The following is a 13,430-nucleotide window of genomic DNA, read 5'->3' as shown; positions in this document are numbered from 1 at the left end:
GGACTAGATGTAAAATAGGAGGTGTGCGCAAAATATAAAGGGTTATCTCTCAAATGTTTTGTTAGAGTAATAAAATCGAACAATTACTCTTGTGTACTCTGTGAATAAATAGAACAACGAAAATTTTTTTTTCAAGAATTTGCACGGGGGCGAAACGAAACCGATTTCGAACGTAACGCGCTCATGCCTAACGGCATGCCGCTCACAAGTTTGGAATAAACATTATTATTATTATTTAATTATTATAATAAACATTATTATTATTATTACTATTAATTATTATTATTATTTGCCCCAAAGGCCTTTCAACCAAAATGGTTTTGAAGATTCCACCGGAAAGGGCGAGCGTTGGAACAGAAAACTACTGCCTTCAACTGGTGCTTCGTTTGGCATCTTCTGTCCGGTACATCGATATATTTATGATCAAGAACGCCGCCGGTAACCACTTTATCACCCAGATCTTGTTACCCTAACTGGATCGGGGAACCTTTTTGTATCGCTTCCCTTTTGACATGTTTTCTAATAGCTCTCAAAAAGTCATCGCTGTCACCCACATCATCAAAGGGTAATTAAGCCGTAGTGCATCTGGGCCCAAAACGTAGGTTTCAAGGTCACAATTCCAACCAGTTTTATCTTATTCATGATTTGAATGCGGACAATCGCGCGTGTTGTCCAGTGCGGGCAACGATCCTGAGGACAGCCAATTTGGTCGGTTGATGATATTTCACCTTTTGAGGCACCATTCAACTGTCTAGCAACTGGTACCTTGAAATCCTCCATTAACATGTGGGAATTCAAAGCACGGAAAAATATTGGTAACCAAGAAGCTCGCAGAATGCAACCAATTAGTCAGCGGTCGTAAGATCTATGCATCGTGCCCACAGTGCACTGAGGGCAAGTGTCGCGATCAAAATATCAGAACAATTCTATGGCTGAGTAGCCTTCATTGCCCTTCAAACTTCTCTGTTCAAGGACCGTTGCTGTCAGAGCAGTTTGCCAATTATACTCTGTTCACAAAATGGTTCTAATTAGGGCCTCCGATAATCAGATGATTTTCTGGCTTCTATTTGAGGAGGACACATGAACACATTGTAAAATCAGGTTTATCCTTGACAAATTTCGGCGTCACGCCCATCATCACCCTTTTCTGGACTCAACAGAGGGAAATGCGTCGGTGTGAAGCTTTCCCAGCCTAAATGGATGTCTTGATGGATGCTCCCGGAATAATAGTCCACACCAGTATGGTTAACTGGGCAAAGGTATGTTCACATGCATAGGTGGTTCATTCACCAAATTTGTGAACATCTTCAGTGACGCGCACGTCTGCCACGTCTGCAGCACGGCTGACACACAGGTTGTCTGCAAATAAAGGAAACTACAATAAATGAGGACAGCACATAGACCTGCAACACGTCTGATGGACGCGTTAGTGCGTGTGGAACAGGGAGAAGGCCTGGATATCCTGAACCTCCTCGCACAGTACTATAGCCTGTGCCAAAGTGATCTGGCTGTTTTCCGACGGCCGTTACACGGATATTTCGAACGCAAACTGTGAGTAGACGCGTGGCTGCCTCATTAAGATGGACAACGAGGCGTTTTTTAAAACTGCCTGAAAGCTGGTCTGAATTTATAGGCCGTCTCGAGTGGTTATGGATACGTACAACTTGCTGTCAGTCGTTGCTGCGGAAGCCGTCAGCAGTACACTATCTGCCAAAAAAACGGGTCGTTATCTGAGAGCTGGGTGATACTGGGCTCAACAACGCATGTTGGTGCGATGGTCTGGCCACACAAAAAGCTACTTTAGCGGGGGTTTGCGGCAGAGGAAAAAAATAATAACGCTAGCTCGAGTTAAAGAGGGTCAAATAGAACTGACTCACCAGGGGCTGTTCTTTTTAAAAATGTTTGTCGTTGGCCAGGTTAGCGAATAAGTAATAGTCCAATCACGGTTGTCCAGGGGTCTCCTTTTGAACATTTCTCACCCTTCATTGCCCTTCAAACTTCTCTGTTCAAGGACCGTTGCTGTCAGAGCAGTTTGCCAATTATACTCTGTTCACAAAATGGTTCTAATTAGGGCCTCCGATAATCAGATGATTTTCTGGCTTCTATTTGAGGAGGACACATGAACACATTGTAAAATCAGGTTTATCCTTGACAAATTTCGGCGTCACGCCCATCATCACCCTTTTCTGGACTCAACAGAGGGAAATGCGTCGGTGTGAAGCTTTCCCAGCCTAAATGGATGTCTTGATGGATGCTCCCGGAATAATAGTCCACACCAGTATGGTTAACTGGGCAAAGGTATGTTCACATGCATAGGTGGTTCATTCACCAAATTTGTGAACATCTTCAGTGACGCGCACGTCTGCCACGTCTGCAGCACGGCTGACACACAGGTTGTCTGCAAATAAAGGAAACTACAATAAATGAGGACAGCACATAGACCTGCAACACGTCTGATGGACGCGTTAGTGCGTGTGGAACAGGGAGAAGGCCTGGATATCCTGAACCTCCTCGCACAGTACTATAGCCTGTGCCAAAGTGATCTGGCTGTTTTCCGACGGCCGTTACACGGATATTTCGAACGCAAACTGTGAGTAGACGCGTGGCTGCCTCATTAAGATGGACAACGAGGCGTTTTTTAAAACTGCCTGAAAGCTGGTCTGAATTTATAGGCCGTCTCGAGTGGTTATGGATACGTACAACTTGCTGTCAGTCGTTGCTGCGGAAGCCGTCAGCAGTACACTATCTGCCAAAAAAACGGGTCGTTATCTGAGAGCTGGGTGATACTGGGCTCAACAACGCATGTTGCTGCGATGGTTTGGCCACACAAAAAGCTACTTTAGCGGGGGTGTGCGGCAGAGGAAAAAAATAATAACGCTAGCTCGAGTTAAAGAGGGTCAAATAGAACTGACTCACCAGGGGCTGTTCTTTTTAAAAATGTTTTTTCGTTGGCCAGGTTAGCGAATAAGTAATAGTCCAATCACGGTTGTCCAGGGGTCTCCTTTTGAACATTTCTCACACAAATTCCGAAGATAGTCTGAAATGTTTTGATGCCAGAGTCAGCACATAACCTCGCGCGTGACCGCTGTGGGCGCGCGCGAAATCAGGAGAGAACGTCGAAGCACACGACCATGTTCACACCGTGTAAAAGCGCGTTTTCGTGGTTTTTCGGATTCAAACAGAAACGTTCATGCAGTTGGCAAAATACGTAGTGGTACAATGGTAGCAAAAGAAAGATGCGGAACATCACAAAATGCATGATTTCATGTGGCCGCGCAAAATCCGTACTGCCGTAGTTCGAATTTCCCGCTGTTTGGATTGAACCTTTGGAGTTCATAGTAATGAGTAGATTTGGACTCGCAACCATTTTACCTCGTCAGTCCTCATTTAATCTTGAACGAATGGTTGAAGACAAGGTACTTAGAAAATGGCGCCCCGGCGCAATGGTGTCCAGAGCTGAGGGCGGGCGCTCGTCTGGCGGTGGTTCTGGTGCGTCGAGCGATTCTGAATCGTCTGAAGCGCATATTGATTATCTTGTCGACGACATCATCGGGAAATTATCAATTTACCCAGCATATAGCAGTGAAGCAATGACGATTAAGAACCGCAAAGATAGGCCAAAGCCTGATCGTCAAACCGAGTGGGAAGGAGCTGAGGTCTGCCCGACACACAGTCGCCATGGTCATGGTTACAAGCCATATGCGTTTCCGGAGGAACGGAAGGAGGCCATTGTGCACCGATCCCGAGTCCGGCCAAGCCACCAGATGGAGTCCACGCTGCCGGACAGTACGACTTATCCGCCGGCTCCTCACTTTAACCGAACACAGCTGCGCGTCGCCGCACAGCAGCCCGAAGCTCTGGGCAATTCATTCGAATTCCGCGGAGCTTCTCGAGAACCCACGTCTACTCCTGTGTTATCACCGATACCCGACAAAGAAAACGGCAACAACAGTGAAGATGAGTACTACGCGGCCGCACATGTACTTCGGAACACTCCTGTACAGGTATTGGTACTCATCTGTTGATGGATTCTCTATTAGTCTGATGACACTAATCTGGAAAAGCTTCTTGTGGAGAAGAAAGGCTGGAAAATAATCAAGGTGCAGGCGGATGGTGCTTGTCTTTTCCGAAGTGTCTGTATGTTATTTTGTTACAACGATTATGCCCCCATCCTAGCGCACCAAATATTTGGCGACGAAGAAAAGCACGATGTCGTTCGGAATCAGGTCATTGACTATATGGTAAATGTATTCGGGTTACCACAATTATTACTTTAGCTTAAGAACAAAGAACATTTCTCCGCATACGTCACCGAGGACTTCGAGCATTACATAAACCGCAAACGCGATATCACCTGTTACGGGAATCATATTGAGATACAAGCTATTGCGGAACTGTACAACAGACCTGTCGAAATATACTACGACTCAGTGGAACCTATCAACGTCTTTCATGCGGACTATTCTAAAGAATTCCCAATACGGTTGAGCTATCATGGCCGAGTTCATTATAACTCGATTGTTGACCCGTTCAATCCATCATTTGGTTACGGACTAGGGATGCCAAACTACCAACCTAGCGTAAGTGACCTTCCGCAGTCTGATTTTTATCCATGCAGCTTGCTGAGCCTGATCTAATCGCCAAAGCTATTAACGAGTCAGAAGCCACCCAACTGGAGGAAACTATGTTACGTGACAAACTTGCGGAGACCGAACATTCGGAACTTGAACGTTGCATAGAGGCTCAGGTTATTCGCGAATCCTATTACGATTACCTTCGTCAGCTCCAACTGCCAGTAAGTCGGTTCTGTTATTGAATAAATCTGTTGATGTACATGCATATTTTCTGGTATCTTCTTCCACAGGTAACAAAGAAAGGGCCCCACTTCAGCGCTTTGCGCTTCCTCCGGTTTTTTAGAAACCGTTCGTGACGTTCTAGTCTAATTGTGGAGGTTCCTCTTTCACTGATCGACAAATCATGAGGGTTCAGTGAATACCACTGGTTCGAGCGGAATGTTCCAGATATGTATGGCCTGACACTAATAATTAGTGTTTCGGTAAGCTCGGTACGAACGCGATGCCAACTCAAGTCCTATCTAACGATCGAAAAGCCCGTGACCAACGGTGTCAGCATGAGAGGTACCGGAGCTCCGGTAGAGGACGCCGGTAAAATTCGGTAGTTTCTTCCTGTACCTCATTCGAACGGTTCGCCAAATTGCTTATCATTGTCACAGGGTTTGAAGGGAGATCTTGTCCGTTTGGTTGGGATTGGAGAAGGCAATGACATGGCTTTCGTTCGGCAACTGTGGGGCCAGAAGATTGATTATGTATTGTTTCGCTGTCCAGCTAGGTGGCCTTACCAGCACTTACTGCCCAGAAAGGAAATAAACGAAGGAAAAGATGTTAAAATCCAACAACACTTGCTGCCCGGGTCGCCGTATGAAAGTACTGATCCTTCTGAGAGAAATACAACATATTGTCAAACTAAGCGTACACACTAAGCATACGTACGCAAGCATGCACATTTCCGATGGTAAACTCGAGCTTTCTGGCAATGCGTTAAAACCTTTGTCCCGTCCAAAAAGTAGGTGCTGCCTTTGGCGACAGTAATTGATCGACACCGCGGGGATGCCTTTAACAAAGAATTCTCACCGTTTGCAGATGTCCTGTTCGGGACGGGAGAGGTATGGAAAGGTGAAGGATTGGAACGTTGTGTACCACCGACCTGCTGTGTAGGAATTGGAGCAGCCGATGAAGCATTGGTTAGATTATCCGACTGGGTTAATTAAAAAGACAGGGTGGTCGCATGCGGGTCACTCAGCCTGAAAACTGCGATGGGAGATGCTATCTAAAGTGTTCAAGCATCAAGTGCTACGACGCTACGAAGCTGTCTTCGGTGTCTCGAGTATCTATTGGGGTTTGTTGTTTGCCCCCTAAGGTAACATGGGGCCCCCGAACAGGCGAATCGCATCCACCATACCGGTGGACCGCATATTATCTTGTTCAAGCTTGACGACCAGCAGTGTCTCTGAGGTCGGGAAATTCGAGAAATCATCGGTAACGTGTCATTTCAGTGGACTTCTGCTCGCAGTGAAACTTTTGAATGGAGATAAGGACAAATGCGGGAATTACGACCAATACGTGAGTGGACATTCAGTGTGACGCTGAATGCTTAGCAAAGACGCTAGTCAATGAAGTATATGCCAATGAACATTTATGAAAACCGCCAGGTAAGGGTCTTTGAGGCAAGGCGCTCGTCGTAGATATTAGTATCAAAACAAGCGAAGCAAGTAACGTGGAACCGTCAATGATACAGGCCCAGACGTTGAAACGTCAGACGCTTCAATGTAGGTAAGCTTAAGTCTGTCAGTACCTCAGGTCCTCCACATCACTGCTTGATAAAACGTCCCTGTTTGCAGTAGACCGCCCTAAAGGGCCTTCTGTTCTATCGACATGTTGGGAATCATGAGTGCATGTTTCCGGACTCGACGGGCGGGACGAGATGGCTCACTGGTTAGAGCGTGAATTTACCGACCCGAAGGTCCGTGGTTCAAACCCGATCTTTGCCCCCCGACTTCTTTCTAGACCTGGGCAACCTGGCAGTATCCCAGCCCTCGTGTTCCCTCCGGGTGGCATGGCATCCAGGTACAGCTGAACGATTTCTTGACAGGCGAGTGTCATTAGGGCTCAGGCAACCTAATATGGTGATAATATGCTTGGCGGAAGAAGTATCATAGGGACATGTTTGTAGTGGTAATGGGTGAAGCACTCACGGTGGATGCAACAGGTGGCCATAAGCTCTTTCGCCCCTAAGGACCTGTAGGCTTGCTGTCACTGCGCAACGCATACATAAGGGGGTGGCGTCAATCGACTTAACGTCGTCGACTGCAATGGTGACCGCATTAAGATGGTGGTGGAACCTTTCAGCCATGTACTGATATTTCGTACTTTATTTTCTCTTCCGACGAACGATCATGGTTTACACTCCATTCGCCCGTATGTACTATCTCCACAGGCTGTGCTGGAGGAGACCAGCTAGGTTGTTCTTCGAAGTGTTCGGTCCATCTTTCCAGTCGATGTTTTTGCGAGTTAATGAGCCATTTTTTTCGCTTACCTGCTGCTTTCCTATACCCAGTGGGTCTTTTTATTTGGTATAGTGTACGGCTATTCCCGGTAGTAAGTGCTCGCTACGGATGCAGTGCAGATTTACTGTAGAGAGATGTCGAGCTAGCTTAGGTCGATAGTACTGAGCCATGTTAGTTCTTCGGAGATGGGGGCATACGCCGACACGAAGAGACTGGACCTTACCGCAGTGTGGTGGTCTGTGTACCTCGGCAATCCATTGAGCTATACTGGGATGTCCGCGCGACACTCACAGATTGTCATACTAGGTTGGTCCATGGGTAGAGGTCTGACGAACACAGTCTCCTTCCTCCCCCGGGTTGGGGGTTGGGATATGTGTGGTGACGTGTCACCTAAAGCTAGCAATGTACTTGCATTTCCAACCCAATACCTGTGCCTTGCGGTTAGGCTTTTGAGCTTTGGCTGAAGACCCCAATCATCCTCCTGTCTAGGTGTGGTTCCCCCTGGCAGTATCCCAGCCATCGTACAACTATGACGTTTACAGATAACAATACTCTCATGCCACATCGGCCGTCGCGTGGTGCCATCAGCCGGGTTGCCTTGCTGCATACATCAGGGCGGGTAGGCGAAAACATGCTACTGCTGACGCCTCCCTTCTTACAGTTCCATGTTCCCCGTCTTCCACCCTCCCGCCACCCAAATTTGAGTACTTTCTCCGCAGGTCCCAACTCTAAGACCGACCGTTTGCTCGCCTCGCATCACACTCAGCTGCAGCTTCTGCACGTCCGAGTTCAATTACAACCCTGAACACTTCGAAGTCTGTTTTCGAACCCCGAAGGTCTGTCTACTCAGCCACCTTCAATATTCGCATAACGAAGCAAGCGAAGCATCAGGTGGCTCTTGCTCGTACGCTGTTAGTAAGGCAGTGAAGCATCAGTATCGACACTGATGTTTCTGTCTTTGATGATGGTGGTGGTGATACGCCAACACTACAAACAAGTACCGTTTTGTATGCCGAGAGGCTTTATTGAGTTAGATAACCAAGTGACGTAAAGACGATCGTTCATTGGGAACCAACCGAACAAAGCGCTATCAGCTCTGGGGGTGAGTGCAACTTCAATGCCATGTATTCCACAAGCGATCGATCAAAAAATTGTCCAGCCGGAGCACCCTTTCGGTGTCTAGCTTTCATACTACCCAAAAGAAGCACGAGGGCTGGGGTACTGCCAGGTTTCCCAAGCCTAGACAGGAGAAGTCGAGATACGGAGGTCTGTTGGGAACCACGGACCTTCCGGTCAGTAACTTCATGTTCTAGCTACTGAGCTAACTCGCATTGAACAATCGATTCCGGATCACCAAACACACGGTGAGAGAAATGTAGAAGGGCTGAGTTCGTCTTAGCCGTTTTGTGATGCATGACAACGCTTGGGTCTTGTATGCATGTTTCACAAACGCAGCATACATCAGTTTTAGGAGAGCATAAGGTCTCAGCGAGCATTACCTGTTTTCCAATTTTACCTATAGTTGGGACGTTAAGAACTTCGTAGAAAGGATCTCGTGGATTTGGCGTGCTATTCTGTTTATTGTTACTGGGTACCGGGGTACGTAAGACACATTGTTCGGATAACTGACAATAAAATAACCCAGTATCATTCGTTTGAGTGGTGAAAAGTGGTTGGGGAGAAACATCGGTGGACATGGAGCCGTGCAGGCAAATGATACTTCCCGGTTGCCCATGCCGAGATAGGGGGTTTAGTTGAGGCATCCCACCTCGGGCATTTGACTCATAAGTCTGACTCACAAGGCAGCGGGCACCCATGCTGGACTTAGCCTTTAACTCAAAAGTCTGACCCGCGAGACAGCGGACAGTGGGGCCTCCTCTGTGAACTCTACTTGGAACAGATGACTCAATGGTCTAGCCTGCTTGGCCTCAGGGTGCTGGCCTCACCCGAGGACGCATGGAGTAAGACAGTCTTGTCTCACTCCCAATGTGGCTGCGCACAGTAGGCGCCTTTATGACAGCACCAAACTCTGGTTTTAAAAATATTTTGACCGAACTGAATAATGTGTCGGTAGTCACTGGCGACGCTTGAGCGATCGGAGTGTGCGGGTTTTAGGTCTGACCCTTTCTAGCCCGTCCTTCCTCGGGAAAAGTCAGCACCGCTTGCAGCATGCTTGGCTCCTCCAATTTGAAGACCCTAAACGCTTTTAAAACTGACTAGCGGTATCAGGAATCACCTAACCACAGCAAACGAAAATAATTATTCAGATGTAACACTCGCTGCCTAGTTGCCGTGCTGTCTGAGGAGTCACAAGAACATAAGGTTTGTCAAACATTGACAGGAGCAGTCGGTATACCTGGGTGGTATTCGAACCATGAAGTTTCCAGTCACTGGGTTCGCGCCTTAATCACTGAGCTACCTTAAGCTCACTGTGGCATGTGCGCAAATAAGTGCTTACGCAAGTACTCGGTAACGATGCAGAATCACTGGAGCAGCACCTTAGCCTTTCAGGCTAAGGTGACTAGAACATGTGCTACCGTCTAGCAAAAGAGGATCCGTTCTTCATTCTGAACACATACTGACAAAGGATATGGGGAAAGGTCATCACATGGATGTGCAAAGTGAAAGCGGATACAGTCAAACTGAGTACCATAGGATTTTCATGCCTTCGTTGATGGGATCCACGTGATTCTTCCTGCACGTGGTTAGGAATCCTACAAGTAACGGCACTCAACCGACCCTAGTGGCATTTATGCTGTCATTTAATATCAGGTGTTGGTGGTTGCGGGTTTCTGTAGAACACACACACACACTCATTTTTACGCCTGAACAATTGAACATGTTCGCGCTTGAGTGACGTGAACGGACCGCTCTACGCCTCGATCGACGTTCCGTTTACATCACTCAAGCGCGAACACGTTCACTTGTTCAAACGTAAAAATCCGGATGAGCCCAGCGTGCGCTGGTGGAGTGGTGATAACATGCTCACTTCGCGTGTCAGATGTGCGGGGTTTAAACCCCGCACGGCCATTCAAACGTAAAAATCCGGATGAGCCCAGCGTGCGCTGGTGGAGTGGTGATAACATGCTCACTTCGCGTGTCAGATGTGCGGGGTTTAAACCCCGGCACGGCCATTGGATGTGCACTGCTGATGAGTTCTAATAAGAGCAAAGTTCGGATCCGGTTTGGACCCAACAGGACGATTGTGCGAGAACTGGAGGACGATTGTTCGTTTTATCGACAGACTGTTTAGCTGAAGCTGGACTGTCATGGGGTAGATTTCGTAAAGGGCGTTGGGTCAGTTCTGCTGATGGTGTCCGATATGGTGATCAGATTTGTTAAGCTCGTTACTGTTTTGACTTCTAGACACCTTGTTCTTGAACTCTTTCCGTAAGGACACATGGCTTTTCCACCAAGCCTTTTTTCATGCAACCCTGCTAGGGTGTACCTCGCGCCTTTTACGACTGGGGTATTACTGTAGACGATGACGTGGCGCACACAGTTTGGCGGGTCCCTCAACAGATTTGTTTGGCGTGTGGTCGGCATTTTGCAGTGACTAGCATGCGTTGACTGATCGAAATCCTTCGATATGTCACGTGACATAATTTACTTTTAACTATAGTTGTGAGACATACTCCAACAACTTCCTTGAAATGATTGCGTCTGAACGCGTTTCGGTAACCATTCAGTTTTGCATCGTTCTCTAGACCACACACCAAAAATCGCAGGAACTCAGACAATTGGGGTGGTAAGTACTAGGGTTTGGACCTACCGTCTCTAATATAGTGAATATATGCTAGTTTCCAGTAAGATGAGTAAGTATCCACAAATGGGAGGAGACCTAAAGGGCACTCCACGATAGCGGCTAATTTGGGCGCACATCCTCCGGAAGGAATCAAGGAATTCGACCGTAATGTGGAACTGTTGAATGATGCCTCGTTTCGAAAGTAGGAGCTTTTAGAGGTACAATAATGAAAGACCCGAAGTCACCAAGAGGTTCGGAAATGAAATGAAAAAGTGCTGTCAACCGTTCTGACTGGGCTCGAGAAGAAACAAACCCGGGTAGGTATATCCGACAGTTTGTCTCTGGATTATTGAGTGTCCTTCGCGCTACCGATAAAGGGTTCTACAGTAGTTGCGGGCAGACAAGTGATTGGGCCGGTATGGTGGGAAAATATTTCTGGACTGGTTCACGCATGCGATTATTCGGAGCAACGGCATGGAGACAATCATAATAAAACCAATTGAGTGAATATTTTAGAGTTTGAGAGGTGGGTACCAAACAGGTACGTGCAGTTAGCGAGGACCTGTATATAGTAAAAAAGGTGACAGATCCTTCGAGAGCTAACATTCATGGACATGAGAAAAAAAAGTAGGTGCATAAATTTCTCTGTCGGTGATGCGCCGCCAGAAGGCATGACTAGATACAGTAGGAGATTTTATGGGGACACTGGAGTGGGGCTTGTGTGAATAGGTTGCGTGATCATCCACTAGATCGTTTCTAAGTATCAAAACACTGACGGGTCTCATCCCCATCTGGGAAGGCAGAATTTGTCAACACGACTGAGTTTACTGGTCAGTGATTTCAAACTTTGCTACCAAGTAACATGATGACCACTTAGGACCGCTTCAAGCTGCAGCGAGGGGCAGAAGAGAAACAAGGTAGACGGTCCTGCGACATATGAAGAACCTGTACTAACAAGCACAACCTACAGAGTGCAACTAGTTTCCCTATCTAGGATGAATCACTTCATCTAAAAACTGGAGCACTTGAGTATTATTGATCTAATGTCAGAATCGGCCACCTAGGTGACTGCAGTTGGAGCGTAACCGCTGCAAATAAAACAGGAGGTGGATTAAGAACAAGTAATGAAGCGGAAATCACGCCATCACTCAGGGCAAGCGTTACGTGCGCCTGAATGAAACTTGAGGTCCTGATTATAAAAAGCCCGCGGAGAAAAACGGTGATTAAAAATGCCAGCGAAGAAGCCTGCAACGGCACTTCACACTATTCGTTTCCCCTAACACACCAAAATCACTCATTGACATCAGATTGACAAAGTTAAGCCCTGGACAAAAATACTTCACCGTCAGGCTGGGATAACCAACACGACAAAAAATATCCCCCAGCAAACAGACCGAAAGCGCTCTTGGGCTCCATTTTTAAACGTATTGTGTTGCTCACGTAACTTCCACTTTATCCTGGAAACATCATTGACCTTGGTGTCCGGCCTAAATAGAGTACCGCAACCTCGTGCCTCTACGGTGGGAGTCACGGACTAACGACGCAAAACCGTCACGGATAGCGGTCGAAAGTAAGTAATGTTGCAGTGAAATACTAAGCGTGATTGATTTACTGCTGCTTATTGCCAAAAACTCTCGTATGTAAATGCGTACCTCCTCATTCCTTATGCTTTTACACCCACTACGCGCAAGCAGCGTTTCCTGACATTTGATGGCCCTTCGAATTGAATTGTGGCAAGGACTGAACAGGGTTTGCCGAAATTCCAACGGAGCCACCTATCAGAAATCAAATGCCCGGGTTGCGGGTTACAAGGGGCTTAGAATTGTTTTAGGATTCCGTAGCTCGTGGCTTGCGCTTCTACCGATGAGGCACCATCATCCGATCAAAGGGAGCTTCATGTGGTTCGTCACTCCATTAGTGGTGCGCCTGCATCGAAACTGTTGCCCTCAATGCCTTCACCTTTTCCCATCGTGAGTAGAGTTTGGCGATTCGACGTCAACGAATTCATTAGGCCATTACCTTTAACTCGTAACCGTTTCAATATCGTCCCTTCTATCTTCGATGAACGAAACTGCAGGTTGGACCAACGTATCTTGACACAATGTTTAAATCTGAGAAACTGGATTGAGCTGACTGTTAAGTTTTGTCCTTTTTCATAAGACGCACTTGCTTCCTACGTGCTTATGAAATTCCTTTGAAACGCTTTTCAGATGCGCCACAACGTCGGAGGGCCTAGCAGTCAGTTGCCTTTGGGTGCACTAGCGTCTGCAGTCCGAACTTCCGCTGTAGATGTGGCGTCCTCATCCACAACATCAACTTGGGCCCCGGTCCGCCTTCCTACACAGTCGTTACCTTCCCCCCCGTTGCCTTCCTCTTCCTCACATTACCAACTACCATCAAATTTGAGTAGTAAGTAACCTGACAGCGGTAGTTTTCAGTTTTTGAGCGGTGATGATTATTTGAAAACAGATTGATTCATTTATGCAAACTCAACTTGTGAGAAAGTGCCACTGCCTTGTTTGACAGTTCTTGTATTGTGACAACGACAATAAGGAATACTCACTTTGGTTGTCAGTGTGCCTTCTGTATATATATACATAT

The 13,430-nt window shown here is 47.1% G+C and overlaps 1 protein-coding gene across 1 annotated transcript in view; it reads left to right on the top strand.

The window, feature by feature from the left end:
* Positions 1–3,401: 3,401 nt before the first annotated feature.
* Positions 3,402–13,430, top strand: part of T265_02606 (hypothetical protein) — a gene marked incomplete at both ends in the record, with an annotated part of 11,670 nt that continues 1,641 nt past the window's right edge. The window contains 5 exons of the mRNA XM_009166904.1: positions 3,402–3,980; positions 4,041–4,241; positions 4,278–4,580; positions 4,619–4,795; positions 13,040–13,238. Of these exons, the coding sequence (XP_009165168.1) occupies positions 3,402–3,980; positions 4,041–4,241; positions 4,278–4,580; positions 4,619–4,795; positions 13,040–13,238 (1,459 nt within the window). The remainder of the gene's footprint in view (positions 3,981–4,040; positions 4,242–4,277; positions 4,581–4,618; positions 4,796–13,039; positions 13,239–13,430) is intronic.

Source organism: Opisthorchis viverrini (genome assembly GCF_000715545.1).
Source record: "Opisthorchis viverrini unplaced genomic scaffold opera_v5_33, whole genome shotgun sequence".
NCBI classification, from domain to species: Eukaryota; Metazoa; Platyhelminthes; class Trematoda; order Opisthorchiida; family Opisthorchiidae; genus Opisthorchis; species Opisthorchis viverrini.
This window is presented reverse-complemented; position numbering and strand designations above follow the sequence as displayed.